Source organism: Vespa velutina, chromosome 15 (assembly GCF_912470025.1).
Source record: "Vespa velutina chromosome 15, iVesVel2.1, whole genome shotgun sequence".
NCBI classification, from domain to species: domain Eukaryota; kingdom Metazoa; phylum Arthropoda; class Insecta; order Hymenoptera; family Vespidae; genus Vespa; species Vespa velutina.
Window position 1 is genome coordinate 4523931 of NC_062202.1, and position 15954 is coordinate 4539884.

The 15954-nt window shown below is 24.4% G+C and overlaps 5 protein-coding genes across 8 annotated transcripts; 2 read left to right on the forward strand and 3 right to left on the reverse strand.

Annotated features, from left to right (window-relative positions):
• Positions 1–182: 182 nt before the first annotated feature.
• LOC124954438 (MATH and LRR domain-containing protein PFE0570w) lies at positions 183–6538 on the forward strand. 3 transcript variants are annotated; one of them, XM_047507393.1, is made up of 11 exons: positions 183–546; positions 623–908; positions 1015–2143; positions 2267–2310; positions 2387–2951; positions 3065–3377; positions 3454–3627; positions 3689–3956; positions 4072–4224; positions 4322–4464; positions 4557–6538. In XM_047507393.1, exons 1-11 carry the CDS (start codon positions 329–331, stop codon positions 4774–4776), a joined length of 3513 nt encoding a protein of 1170 aa, XP_047363349.1. In that variant the 5' UTR covers positions 183–328; the 3' UTR covers positions 4777–6538. The 3 variants fall into 3 exon arrangements, with proteins under 3 accessions (XP_047363349.1, XP_047363350.1, XP_047363348.1); XM_047507394.1 differs by having other exon boundaries at positions 1015–1477; XM_047507392.1 differs by having other exon boundaries at positions 1015–2310; positions 4557–6537.
• On the reverse strand, positions 4001–6960 carry LOC124954440 (leucine-rich repeat-containing protein 34-like). The gene is made up of 8 exons (XM_047507398.1): positions 6766–6960; positions 6528–6646; positions 6308–6440; positions 6114–6248; positions 5801–6034; positions 5498–5727; positions 5218–5383; positions 4001–5156 (listed from the first exon to the last, which is right to left on the reverse strand). Exons 1-8 carry the CDS (start codon positions 6766–6768, stop codon positions 4932–4934), a joined length of 1245 nt encoding a protein of 414 aa, XP_047363354.1. The 5' UTR covers positions 6769–6960; the 3' UTR covers positions 4001–4931.
• Positions 6961–7291: 331 nt separating this feature from the next.
• On the forward strand, positions 7292–9751 carry LOC124954434 (holocytochrome c-type synthase). 2 transcript variants are annotated; one of them, XM_047507390.1, is made up of 4 exons: positions 7292–7541; positions 7946–8142; positions 8275–8630; positions 8715–9751. In XM_047507390.1, the coding sequence occupies exons 2-4, from the start codon at positions 7960–7962 to the stop codon at positions 8953–8955; spliced, it is 780 nt and encodes a 259-aa protein (XP_047363346.1). In that variant the 5' UTR covers positions 7292–7541; positions 7946–7959; the 3' UTR covers positions 8956–9751. The 2 variants fall into 2 exon arrangements, with proteins under 2 accessions (XP_047363346.1, XP_047363345.1); XM_047507389.1 differs by having other exon boundaries at positions 7848–8142; positions 8715–9749.
• LOC124954435 (histone-lysine N-methyltransferase SETMAR) lies at positions 9077–11236 on the reverse strand. Its single transcript, XM_047507391.1, has one exon. The coding sequence runs from the start codon at positions 11234–11236 to the stop codon at positions 10478–10480; it is 759 nt and encodes a 252-aa protein (XP_047363347.1). The 3' UTR covers positions 9077–10477.
• LOC124954433 (traB domain-containing protein) lies at positions 11030–14380 on the reverse strand. The gene is made up of 8 exons (XM_047507388.1): positions 14237–14380; positions 13221–13566; positions 12564–12769; positions 12369–12483; positions 12153–12289; positions 11660–12069; positions 11429–11564; positions 11030–11286 (listed from the first exon to the last, which is right to left on the reverse strand). The coding sequence occupies exons 2-8, from the start codon at positions 13534–13536 to the stop codon at positions 11239–11241; spliced, it is 1368 nt and encodes a 455-aa protein (XP_047363344.1). The 5' UTR covers positions 13537–13566; positions 14237–14380; the 3' UTR covers positions 11030–11238.
• Positions 14381–15954: the final 1574 nt, after the last annotated feature.

Genomic DNA, 15954 nt, shown 5'->3' on the forward strand with positions numbered 1-15954 from the left:
GTGCTATAGAAGAAACAAATCATACGATATTAATAAAGGCGGGAAAATTTCTTGATTTAAAATTAGTGGTCAAACGTGGTTAGAGGCGCACTTACATTAACCAATGGTAGACTTCTTATTTCAACAGGATTTTTTATAGTGATGTATAAATCTAGCTATAATATATTCTATGGATGTACGTTTTAAATTTTAAATATATTTAAAAGAAAGAAAAGTATTCGTATGTTTTTTTTAATAAATGTTATATTAACAATTTGTAATGTATATATACTTTCTGATTTGATAGAGAAGTAATAGTTCATATAATATTTATTAAATATAAATTACAATGCTACGAAAGCCTATACGTACATACCAAAGAAGAAATATTCCAAATCCGTTGATAAAAATTAGTGACTTTGCTAAAGTGGATTTAACATTAAAAACTGACGATATTCTCAAAGAACAATATGGAATTAATAACGTTAATGAAAATAAATTAAGTGAAGATTCATTAAATTACGATCCTTTTGAAACAACATTTGATAGAATTGCTAAAGATGCAGTGTAAGTTCTTAGTTTACTTGTTTTTTTTTATTTTTTACTTTTTTAAATAATAAGTATGTTTTGTTTCTTAATATAGAGTACCAGCAATACCGCCTGATTGTATTGACAATAACTCATGGAGCGGTAGTAGTTCTGATATAAATAGTGAGGAGGAAAATATAAATGAATCTTTATTTCATATTTCTTTTTGTAATTCTAATGTTAGTGTTAGCCCAAATATGAAATATACAAAATCTTTAAAAGTGCTACCATATAAAAAAAATGTGAAACCTAAAAATAAAAAAACGTCTATAACAGGAGCTTTATATAATTCACAGCATACAAGAGAAATAAGAAGTGTTAAGAAAAAAAATCAGACTAAGGTACTTTGAAACAATTATTTTGCAAAAACATAATTTGCAGAATTATATAATTTTTAAGAAGTAAATAAGAATATTTATTTTTAACTGTATTTTTATTTCTTTTTAGGCTTGCAAAAGTAAAAGAATAAAGAAAATTCAAAAAACAAAAAATAAAAAACAAAGTAAATCAAATAATGGAGGAATTTTATATTCCGTGTTTAAAAATTCTAATGACCAATTATATGAGTCAGATATTGTTAATGCTGATATTAATAAAATGACTAATAATGAGAATATTAATAATAGTACTGTCCCTTATAAGAATATTCATAAAAAAAATACTGATTTATTACGCTGCAATAAATGTGAATTACATAGCCCTTTAAGGAAAACTACTAACATTTCAAAAATTAATGATAAAAAGAAAATATGCCGATTGACGTCTATTAAAAAAACACAAAAGATTAACAATGAAAATAATGAAAACCTCTCTTTAACATCATCAGTATCACATAACATTCCTGATTCAATGGACAAGTTTAAAATTAAACCTTGTTCTGTAGTACTGTACAAAAATAATATAGAAAAGTGTAAGTTTATGGTTAATGAATCCAAATATATATTAAAAGAATGTCACTTAGTTTTACATAAGATATCAAGTAATTCTATAAATAGCAAATACAAATCACCTATGAATGACTTGATCTGCAACAATTCAAACAGTATAAGTAAGGATTTAAATTCTGAAAAAAATCCAGTGAGTAGCACACCTGTCATTAAATGTAAAAGAAGATCAGCATATTCTCCTTGCTATTCACCAATTGATATTACAAAATCTCATGCTATAAGTGACATTCCCGCATTGCTTGATCAGTTACAGTCAAATAATTTGCATATATTAGATGAGACAAGTATAAACGCTTCCACTAATGTTGAATCAGATATGAAGGATAAGATTTTATATATAAGAGATAGAAAAATACGAAAATCAACATCAGTAGATAATTTGTCAAGTAGTGAAGGTATTAAGCTTGATATACAAGAACCAGAAATATTACATTTAAGCATTTCTAAAAAAAATTCAAATTTTATCAATAACAGGAAAACATATGCTACAATATTTATGGATGATAGCATTGATATAGCATTGAAACAAAAGTATAACAAAACACATCTGGAAGATAATCCATTGTTAAATCGTATAAACTTTTCTATAGAGACAAATAGATCGTGTTCCTTGTTTGATGATGATGAAAGTAAATTATATGCTTTGGAAAATGATAACAGCATGAGTGCAATAAAAGAAAAATCATTTACAAATATGAATGTGCATGAAAATAATGATAATACTGAACTAAAGTTGAAACCTATTATTTCAGATATATATAATACAGAAAAAATTATAAAATCAGAAATATTAAAGGTAGCAAAAAAGAATAATTTAATTTTTGATAATAAATATTACACAGTTTATTCGTTTTTATATATTCTAATTTTAGAAAGAAGAACCACTTACAACAATTACAAAGGAAAAATCTAATGAGGAACATATTGAAAATGAAGATACCATTGAAGAAAGAAGTCATGGCAAATCAATGGATGAAAATCAAAGTCAATTCAATATGAATGAAACAATTAATTTTTTCACTCGATTGAAACATTCAGTAAAAGTTACTGAAAGAAAACAACCAGATAGGAAAAGGAACTTTTACTTAAGTAATATTTGTGAAAATGAAAATGATATTACTCAATATTCAACATGTGAAATGTCACAATACAATAAGAAAGTGAATGACTATATTTTGAATCAAGATCCTACGAAGAACGTAACTAATACTTCTGTAAATATTATTACACAGTGTGATGAGCCAAATTTATTAATCACTGAGCAAATACCTTCTTTATCAGGAAAGTTTATATTTTTAAAGCCAGGCAAGTCTTGGACACGTTCTTTATCCATTCTACATAACTTTCAGAATGGATTAAATCTAAATAGAACATCTACTGAGAAAGGTAAAAGATGGAGGCATAGTGTTAAGGATATATTAGATATGCAGAAAAAAGGTAACTTTAGCTAAAAATATATGCATATATGTATAATTATTTAAAAAATATCAATAATTGAAACATTACATGTAATAAGACACAAATCAAATCTTATAATGACATTGTTACAGATGAATGTGATACAAATCAGTTTATTAATTTAAAAAGATTTGTTAGAAGAACTTCTATTCGTGTTGTATGCGATAATAGAATTATCAAAAATGCTAGTGATACTTCATTTCTTGAAGTATATGGAATTAAAACTACTGTCAACAATGAACATATATTACCGGAAACTAGTTGTAACACTGAATATAGTACTCAGCATAATGATATGGAAAATAATTGTGCAGAAATTTGTTCATCAGGAACTGCAAGAGATGTTATTTTACAAAAATGTTCCCAAAAACATTATTTACCATTCAGAGATTTGTTTTCAACAAAGTGAGTAAATTAAAAATTATGTATAACTTAAATTAATATTTTCAAAAAATTGAAATATTTTTCATTTTTGTAATAGGTATTTGAAATTTTGTCGAAAAATAGGAGAAGGTGTATATGGAGAGGTATTTCTTTATGAAAAGGACACACAAAAATCTGTTCTAAAGATTATACCTATAGAAGGTGTTCAATTAGTTAATGGAGAATCACAAAAGAAATTTGATGAAATACTCTCAGAAATTGTTATTGCAAAGTATGTGCTACTTCGTTATAAGTTTACACATACATTTTAATCTTAATTTCATTATTTTCAGAGAGTTACATAATTTAAGATTTAACAAAAATCATAACACAAGTGGATTTGTTGAAGTAAAAAGTATTAAATGCATTGAAGGAAAATATCCTGAAAAAATGGTAAATTTGTGGAAGAAGTATGATGAAGAGAAAACATCTGATAATGATTGCCCATCAATTTTTGATGAAAAGCAACTTTATATTTCTCTTGAACTTGGTCATGGCGGTCAGGATCTTGAATCTTTTGAATTTCACACAGCTGTAGAAGCATATGCATTGTTTATACAAGTAATATCAGTAATTTTAAAGAAATAAGAGGAAACAAATTATAATAATATTTTATATGAAATATATATAATAACTAATAATATCTTAATCTTAATTATCAATTCTTTTTTCACAGGCTACATTAGCATTAGCAGTCGCTGAAAGATCACTTAAGTTTGAACATAGAGACTTGCATTGGGGGAATATCTTGATTTCTCATACAGATGAACAATATATATACTATAAACTTGATAATAAAGATATTTCAGTTTCAAGTAATGGTATAAAAGTATGTTTTTATGTTTATAATATCAATCATATATTTATAATAATTTTTATAATTATTTGTATTAAATACACAAAATATTATATTTATTTTCTTAAAGGTGTGTATCATAGATTTTACTCTTTCAAGAATGTCATATCAAGGATGCTGCATATTCAATGATTTAGCCTTAGATCCTGCATTATTTACTGCTCAAGGCGAATATCAATTTGAGATTTATCGTCTTATGAAAGATAAAGTACAGTAAGTATATATTACATAAATTCAAAGCTAATGTAATAGTACAACAGTAATAATAATGATGATGATAATAACAATAATGTTATTATTTCTAGAAATAATTGGCAAAAATTTGAACCATACACAAATATTTTATGGTTGCATTATGTCCTGGATAAAATGTTAACAATGGTTAGATATAAAAAGAAAAATTTAAAAAAACATAAAAATGCTTTAATTCAGCTTTACAATCTAAAACATGTAATATTATCCTATCAAAGTGCATTTGATTTCGTGAATAATTGTCAACAAATCTCAAATTTATTAATAAAATGATACAAAATTTGTAGGAATAATTAAAATTATATTAGCATATTAGTATGAACTACACTATCATGCTTATTGCAAAAAAGCGAAGCTTTTATAACAAAAGTCCATAAAAACGTGTTAATGCGTGCTTTCTAAAGAAAATTAATAGTGAATCTCTAATTCTATAATCTTTTTTTCATTTTACTTGTTTCATTGAATTTGTATATGTTAGAAAAAGTTTCTGCTTTATTATTATACTTTGTGGAAGATTCAATCATATCATAAAAATGTTCTTTAGAGTAGTCCATTGGATATTGAGCACAGTACCATTTATCTTCTACTCTATAAGGCTTGACATCAAGATTTGTTTGATATAAAACTTTTGATAATAATATTCTCTTTATAGTCTATAAATTCAATAAATATATAATATAATAATAAAAGAAGGAGAGAAATTAAATTACACACCTTAGCAGTTATATGACTAAGAAAGTTTCCGAATATTCGCAAGCTTTTTATGAGTGAAATCTTTTTTAAAGAATTTAGAATATTTACCATACCATCGTCAGTTATTTTATTAAATGAAATATCTAAAAACTTGAGCTTGGAAAATGGTATAGTATGACTTAATATCCTTATAGAAAGAAATAATTTTATATATAATACAATTTTATACAATAATAAATATTAATAATAAATAATAGAATTAACATATAGTCTTATAAACTTTTGCAAATCATTCTACTACCTTGCACCATGATCAGTTATAATATTTTTGCTTAAAATAAGGCCACATAAAGCAGAAGATTTTATAAGCCAATTAGCAAGATGATGCATTCCATGATCTCCTATATTGTTACAAGCAAGATCAAGGAAATGTAATGTGTAATTATATTGTGCATTCATCATCATACATTCAATGTCATGGCAATTAAAACCACATTTTTGTAAGTGCAATCCAAACAAACAAGTATTATTCTGTACAAAAATTTAAGCATTGTAAATCGTGAAAAATGTTTAAATAAATTAATATTATAAAATATAAAGTTACTCTTAACATATGTCCGATTAGAGTTGCAAATTGTTCTGCATTAAAAAAATACATACATCCTGGATTTGGACGACTGATGTCCAAAATTTTTAAAGTTTCATTGTATATAGGTTGATCTAATCTCATAACTGTTGTGAAATATATTAAACTTGAAATAGTTTGATCAACTTCTGCTATATCCAAATATTCTAAGTATGGATTTTTCAATAATAGTAATGCTATTTTTTTGGAAGACTATAACAATTATGATCATCTTACATTTAAGAATTATTTAATGAACTTTTAAAGAAAGAATAAAAACAATAATAATTACTTCAACGCCAAACTTATTCCCACTTAATTGAAGACTCTTGATGTGTAAATTTTGTCCTATTTCACACATATAATCAATTCCTGCTTCCATTATGTTATTATTTTGAACATTCAACTTGTATATATTTTTATATATCTAAAATAATATTCTTATAATATCGCAAATTATTATACTTCGATTTTAATCTATCTTACAAGTAAGTAAGTAATCAAATTTTTGAAACCAATACATGTAATTTGGTTGTATGCTAAGTTAAGGGATACAATGTCTTGATTTTGTTTAAGAAATATCAATAAAAACTTTATATCCGAATCTTCTAGTTGTTTGCTAACGTTAAAAATATATAAAATTTATAAATGATCAAACATTATCTCTAAAAAATATTAACAAATACTTATTTTCAAATACAATCACCCTTTCATGATAATTAAATCCCTTCCTTTTAACACCAAATTTCTTGTGTTATCCGTATATTTTTTACAAAAACACGTAAAATATTGTTCATTGTTCATTAATTTTTGCTTTGTTTTAGACTGAAAAATTATAAAAATCGTTGATGTATAACATTTATCATACTTAAGAAATTATTTTATTGCAAGTATGTTAATTGTAAATTATATGTGTAAGTAAGAAATTAGTGGAATAATATTACCATGTTGTTAATTTGGATAACAATTGGCTATCCTTGTTTAATTAAATCATGTTAATTGTAATTGTTTTAGAAAAAACAATGTAATATTTTTAATTAAATCAAAATTTTTAAATTATTCGTACTTTTCTATTTCTATAATACATATTTTGATACTTTTTTAGTTGCTAAGTTCATTAATATATACTACGTAATTTCTAGTGCTTTTTCAATTAATGGAATTAGAGAAAAATTTATATATATATATAAAAATGCTATAACAGAGTTTTTATATAGTATATAATATATATGAAATTACTGCAGCAAAAATAATTTTATAAAGTACAGATTTAAATCATGCGGGTTACTTACTATATTTTTCTATCTTATAATAACTTATCAAAATATTTCACATTGTATATTAAAATGTTTATTTGAAATTTGAGTACAAAAACTATAACAATATTACTTTTACCAATTAAAAACATGATATTGTTTAGTAAATTAAAAGTTTAACTAAAAAATTACTAAAATATTGGTAATATGTGATTACGTAAAGTTTATACTACATATAATATCTATTCATTAGATCTGACATAAATGTGTTCGAACGTTTGTAAAGTTTTAGATATAAAGCTTGAAAGTGTTCAAATGTTGTTATAAATTTTTCTATATATTTAATTAATTTTCATTCATCTTTTGATTATCGGCATTCGTCGTAACAAGCTCAACACTTGAGATATTTCAAGTTATCTGAACAGGCTAAGTTAAGAGTTTTCATATAAAAAATAATTTTACAGGTAAATACGAAATTACGAGTTACAATTTATAAATTTTGAAATATATGTATATATAAAATAATATATGTAATATATTTACTTAAAATATTATTTTACAGTAAATTTCAAAAATACGACTATAATGTCGTTTAGGGTTAGAGTTGCGTAATTATTTTATAAAAATTGATATTACTATAAAAATGAATAAATTTTATTTGTACTAATTTCAATTCAATTATTTTGTATTATTATAATTATATATTCTAGATATAGATATTATTTTATTTCTTGATCTGAATATTACTTTCATTTTTTTACTGATTATAGCAACATATATATATATACATATATATATATATATATATATTACGGTACTAATATAATTGAAATAATGGGCAATACATTGACTTCTGCATCTGTGTCAGCCGCTGATGTAATTATGCCAATACAGCATAATCAACAACTATCTAAATCTGTAATACACGAATCAGAAAAATTTCAAAATGTACCTCCACCAGAATGTCCCATGCATATGAAAACAAATCAACAGTCATCTAAAACATCTATGTCAGAATGTCCAATAGATCATATGACTGAAAATGAAATAAATCCTCTTAACATGGTATGTATAATGCAATAATATATGTAATATGTATAATGTATAGTATATATAATAAAATTTAATATAAATCATAATAAAAAGAAATCCATTAAGATTTTCTTATATTATTATTAAAAGAAATGAATATTACAGATGCCACCTGCCAATCAACAACCAGCACCTGATCAACCTTTTCCTTTACCAACTGACAGACAAGTCTCATCAATACCAAAAGCAACAGGAGATGGTGAATTTTGGGTTTACCCATCACAACAAATGTTTTGGAATGCTATGTTAAGAAAAGGATGGCGTTGGAAAAATGATGATATATTGCCAAAAGATATGGATGATATAATAAAAATTCATAATACTAATAATGAACAAGCATGGCTGGAAGTTCTTAAATGGGAAGCACTTCATGCACGCGAATGCAATTGTCCTAAATTACGTAGTTTTGGTGGAAAGGCTAAACAGTATTCACCACGTGCACGAATTCGGCATTGGTTAGGGTATGATTGCAATTTATTTGAATTCATAGAAATATAGAAATTATAATGTTACTAATATAGATCTACTTTTTATATCTATTTTAGATATGAATTACCATTTGATCGTCATGATTGGATAGTAGATAGATGTGGTAAAGATGTACGATATGTTATTGATTATTATGATGGTGGAGAAGTAGATGAAAAATATAAATTTGCTCTTCTTGACGTAAGACCAGCTATGGACTCTTGGGAAAATATTTGGGATCGCATGAAAGTTGCTTGGTGGAGATGGAGATATAGTAATGAAGTGCAAGAACAAACATCTACAGTCCAAATATATTAAAATATAGTATTTATAGAAATTAGATAGATATTTTAAATGAATTACACTATAAAAATAAGTATAAAGAATATTGTAATGCATTTTTCCATTTCAACAGATGTTAAACAAAAATACAGCTATATCATGGAATTTTATTTTATTGATTGTATGAAAATTACTATAGAAGAATTACACTTTCTGATTATACATAAGACATAATTCACAATGAATATGTATTGCGTTAACATTATAATATAAAATGAAAATAGTAGTATTTTTAATTTTATCTTTATTTATTGATACCATAAAAAATTAATTAATATAAGATATTTTTAAAAAATATATATAATCCTTTTACTTATGTTTAAAAATTCATTATCAGATATTATACACACTGTCACAACTTACACATTAACTTGCCAGCAAGTAGGATTTATGAGATGCATGTCCACGCATATACTATATTTAAAAAATGTAGAAGAAATAAGGAAATATTTATTAAAATATTAAATGTAATGTAATATTATAAGTTAGGAACATATGTGGAAAACCAAGTATTCAGTCCTTTAAAGATTTTACAGTAATATGTATAATCGACTTAATTAAAATTATATTAAAAAAATGTTACAATACAATACTGCAAATGATACAGAATTATTTGTTTTGTAATTATATATTAAATTTTAATTAATATTAATAAAAATTAACATAAGATATTAATAAGATTAAGATAAACATTTACCTGCAAACAAATAATTAATTTGTTATCATTTCTGAATAATGTAACTATTAAGGAATATTCACTAATTAATGACAATTTTATTTGATAAATAGTTATATTATTTTATAAAGAGATTAATTTTACCACGTTAAAAATAAAGTAAAGGAATATATTTTCAAGACGTAAATTTCGGTAATATAGCATTTTTGTAAAATTTATCTCATTGCTATTAAAATATATTTTCATAACAATTATTTATACAAATTATCTTATATACTGACTTAAGTTACATATAAAGTTTCATATAACAATAAATTTTAGAAAGAATTTATTTCTGGTATATAATAACTATATTTAAATAAATTATAATAAAAATAATTACTACAGATTAACAAAACATATATTAACAGAAAAACCATGTATGAATTATCAACAGTTTCATTATTACATAATTAAAAACAAAATACAAAAATAAAAAATAGAGTTTTTATAGATCAACATTGTTGAAACGGTACTTTTGTTTAATAAGAAAAAAATATTTGTTGTTAATTTATATACTATAAAACTGCAACTAATTCTATTTAAATTGATAATAAGTTTTCATTTAAATAAGGAATCTTTCAAATTGTATAGAAAAAAAGATTTTCGCAATATTTGCTTAAATATTAAACTTTTAATAAAAATGTTAAAAGTTTCACGAAAATAATTCACATATTTTATATGTCCGTTTAATTATGATTGATTTACAAAGTACAATTGAATCTGTGACAATTATTTTTAATGATATTTATAATGTTCTATTAAAAGACTATTTTGCATACTTTAAATAGGGTTATGTGGTAAATAACCTAAACAATTACTGAAACCACAATAACAGGGTGTGTCACTTAAATGACGGTCAGAAATCACTCCACTGGCATAATTAAAAGTAATTTCTTCTCCACTTTCTATATCTTGAGATGCAAATAAGCATAATCGTGGTGTAACACTTTCAACTCTGACAGGTACAAGATTAGCATTTGGCTGGCAGCTATGATTACTATACCTTCCAATATTGCCAAAATACTTTGGATCTACACAAGTTACAATTATCTGCTCTCCTATATGTTCAGAGACTACAAGAACATAATTCATACTATTATCATTTTTATTAGCTTCAACCCTGCGTCGTGCTTCATCTATGCTTATTATTTCACCAGCATATTCACAAATGAATTGCCCTTTCTTTATTAATGTCGTTGTTATAAGACCTAAACCTTTTTTAGCAGTATTTATTACTTGAAGACTATTTAATGGACCACGTTGTACCAATCTGTTACCACAATTCTGATTGCACATACAATAAGGATTACATTCTAAAATTGGTACTGATAATTTTTCTTCGACAATACAATCATTTATATAATTAGCAGAACCACGAGTGCAAGTACACTTTGAGCATTCAAGTGTACATGAACAACCTGATGTAAATACAGATTCAAAATCATCCACATTTATACCTGGACCAGGTATGTTATTAGTTACATACATGACACCAGGTATATCATGAGTATATTCATCTACACAAAGATCAAAGTTCATGCTTACCATATATTTATATCAATATAAAATCCAAAGAAAGATGATAGATTCTTCAAGAGTAAGAAAAAAAGTGAGAGAAAAAGAAAGAGAAGCAGCATAAAAAAAAGAAAATTATCTTTGAATGAAAATCCTCCTTTTTTTCACGGTATAGAAGTATGGAAATGAAATATTATTTTAATTTTCTGCACTAACCTTTAAAAGTCCCTGTACCGATGACTTGATAGAATCTAGTGGTATAATTTTATATCCTACATAAATTACAGCACCTATTAAAGATGCTTTAAATGTAAATTTTAATATTTTACTTGATAATGATAATGGTGGTATACTGAAAAATAAAAAATTTTAAATAAATCATATTTAGAGCTTTATATTAAAAAAAATAAACTTAAGTTTTTAAATTATTATATGACCATTATATACCTCATGATAGGTGGTATATCAGAAGGTTGAACTTTACCCCAATTATCAACAATGCCTGGTATATGGCCCAAGCCAACAACGCCAACAACTCTTGTTGGCTCCAAACCCTTAGACGTATATTCAGGTAAACAAGCCAATTGAAGAGAATGTGTTAAATAGATATCTCGTTCTTTAATAAAAACTTCCCCTAATACAGGAAACTCTCCACTCATTTTAGCAACCATTTCATCTAAATAAGCTTTTTGTTTACATAATTCTACGTCCTTTTTACTAATTGGATCTTTTATCTTTATTAAATGCCATACTAATTTTATTGTTTGCCACCAAGATAAAAATCGTACTGTACGTTGAATGGTTATATCGATTGGGCGATCTCCCATGTAAAACATACAATATGGAACTTTTTTTGCCTAAGATTAATATTTGTTTTTATATTTGTCTAAGGATCTTAAAAATGTTATCTATATTAATATACACTTGTCTGACAACATACCTCCTCGAAAGCTCTACGAAACTCTCCCCCAGGTGCCATTCCAAGTTCTTTAGTGATATGAGCAACCATCTTTAGTAAGAGAATATTTAGTAATCCATTATATAAACCATACTCCTTAAAAGTACCCTGAATGCTTTCTAAAAATATATATAATTAATTGATTTTACATAAAGATGTGAAAAATCTCCTTTGGGTAATAGTATACAGAAAACTTACGAAGATTCAGATGTTTTGCATAATGATACATTACTTGTTCATCAAGCTGTAATATACCAATCCTAGCTCTACACAGTTCAACAACAACTATATGAGGCTGTACAGCTTGTATTATCTGCAATTATAAATAAAGTTCTATATGCACAGATTTATAAAATGAACAAAATGAAAACAAAATATATTTATTTTCCATACCTTTGATACATCATTTTGACTTTCAATACTAAAATGTGCTGTTCCTACTAAATATAGTTTTCCACCATTTGGTGTTCTAAGTAGTGTAACAGTTTCTGGTAATTGATTATCAATATCAGCATTATATTCTTGTACAGATGAATTAACAGATCCTGTTTGAGTATCGCTATTCTCAATAGCTCGATCTATGTCGATCATATTATATTCTAAATACAGAAAATATAAAAAACAATACATACACTGACATTTCTTAATTTTTTCAAAGACAAAAAATCACTATATACTAATAAAACTACCTTTATATTTTTTAATTTTTCGTTTATTTCTACAATATGATGGCATTTTGAATTCACTAACTTATTACTATATTAATGATTACAGTTTCATCCATCAACTCAAGTAGTAATGCTTTGTATATGATTGATTAATTGAATTAAAGAAGTCTTATATTATTTCTTTGAAACCTTAAAGTACTACTTATCTCAAATCACTGTTTATAGAATTTGTCAACATAACCATTAAATATATTTTATTAAATCCAATGCATACAAATAAGATAATCAAATTTTAAGCGCGAAGATGTTTTATTATTGTTATTTTTTACAACTTATTCATGTAATATTACAATACAGTTTAAATTAAAATAGTCATACTAACCATTAACAATTATATTACTATCTGAACATTCAATATTTTTTCTATTATTGTTATCAATAGAATTAATATTCAATGGTTCAGTTGTATTTGTTAAAGTAGGAAATTTCATCACAGATTCTTGGGCTGTTATACCATCTTTTTCTGATTCAATTAGAAGTAAGTCCTTGGTAATATTTTTAACATTAGACAAAGGCTGAACTCCAATATCTTCTCTTTTATTTATTACACCAACATGTTTATCTTCTACAGATGATACTAAATCTTTTTGTTCATCTTTTACCAAAGTTTCAACAAACTTACCAATTTCTGATGTCATCTCGTACTTGATAATTGAAGTATATAATAACTAAAAAATAATTCTAATTATTCAATCTTATTATTGACAAGATTTAATTAAAATATTATATATATATATATATATATATATATATATATATATATATATATATATATATATATATTAATAACTAAAAAATTATATATATGTATATAAAAGATAAAAGAAAATATAATTGTACAAAATATTTGTCAAGCAACTAGTAATCATATATTACATAAAATGATCAAAACATATATGTATAATTTATTAAATCATCTATTAATGCAAAAATATTTTACATTGTGTAAAATATTTAGCGAGTCTTAAATATGTGATGTGACACAATATTTTGTTATGCGTATGTTAACACTTTTCCTTTATAAAACAATTTAAAAATAAATTAAAATATTCAAATAATGATAAAAAATTTTCTTAAAGAACCCTTAGATTAAAAAATTATTAAAGATACCATATAAAATATCTATGCTAATATTGAAACACTACTATAATATACGTTAACCTAAAATTCTACTGACATCTGTTTAATTATTTTTCATAAACGAAAGAACGTATTCTTTATTTAAAAATTATAAAATGTATAATTAAACATACTCGTATAAATATATACATTTAATAATTCTAAATAGTAAATTATTTATTCTATATTGTCTTAGACAAGTTGTACAAAAGCTAATACCTGTTCAATGTACACTACAAATGTAAGATCGACATATAACCTCAACCATTCAATAAAAAGAAAAAACCAACGTCTCAATACTTCTAATGTGCCTGTAATATCTATAAAAGTACATGTTACTTTATTAAATAAAATAATTTGAATGAATGATTTTTAAACAACTAATTATACCTAATTAAAAAAAAAAAATAATGTATAGGATATATATCGAATTAATATAATGAAATTAATTATATTTCAAACAGACGTAAATATGAAATTAGCTACAGGGATTTGATTCTTTAACAAGATTTAATTTGTATATAAGTTTTAAACATATATTTATTATTTAGTTTTTGTGATCCACACATTCACACAATTCTTAGAGTTCTTTATATCTCATACATAATAAGTTGTCATTTCAAGCAACATTCAGTAAAAATAATCTTATTTAAGCAGTAATGAATGATTCTTGTTTTGTGCAACTTTGAAGGTATCAAAATATTTTCTATATGTCATAAGAGAAAAACGGTTCCATTGTTTTTCTTGTTTTCAGTTTATTCCATAATTTTCTCTTTCTTTTCAAAGCCCACTTTAACAACGCAGCAAATTCTTTTACGTTTTAAATTGGAAAAGTTTAAGGCCATTTTACTTATTTCGCAACGGAGGAAACAGTATTGATTTTGATCATGTATTAGCTTAATCGCAAAGAAGCTATATTTGATAATATTATTTAACTTCAAACATAAAAATGCAAAATTATTTCAGTATTGAAACATCCTAAGAGAGATATACGATAGTGCATAAGATGTTAGTAGTTGTATTTTATACTTTGATATATTCCAAACAGAATACTGTGAAATGGATTAGTATTGATATATATCTTTTCATTTTGAATAAAATTATACCGATGCACTTTTTTATATCTCCATAGACATGTTACATCTTTTATGTTTATAATAATGGAAATTGAAATTTTTGATAAAGCAGTTCTTATAATAGTTACACATAAGTATCTATGGTATAAGTATCTATAAGTTTTATATTTATAAGCTCATAATCATAGAAATATTTGTTCTTTTCACTCGCATAAATATTGTATGCACAATCTATCATCGATGTACTGCATGTAATACTCAATCCCTGTTTCATAGCTTATGTCTAAGAAGTTTGACTAGTTATGCATTGATTCTATACAATAAATAGATATACCTTATTTTTATTCATACTACTATCCAAATATCGCAATATAATATTAAAATCCATATTTAGTACCTTTTAGTTATGAACATAAGTAGGATAAATTATAAATTGGAAGATATATTTGTATGAAAAGCTTGCAATCATTTATAATATTATTTCATTGTAGTAATGTAATTTTCTGCTTTCCTTGAAACAATTTTTTTCCAATAATTATTAGAAAAGAAGCTTAATATTTTTCTCTAATTAAAGTTATAATAAACGATGAGATTATCATGCAATCTACAAAATTTAAAAGGAAATATTTTTATATTTGTTGGTCAATTGTTTTTAAAAATTGCAGAATTATTTATATAATTATGATATGGTAAAAAAATGCTTAATTATGTTTCTTCTTTTATAAAATAAAGGCACCATGTTCAGCCAAACATCTAGTTTGTTTTTAAAAGTATCTTCGTATGTTTGAAAGTCGATTAAAATAAAGTTTGTTTTTTCTCATACTAAACTGAAATTTCTAAGTATTCATTCATTGCATGATA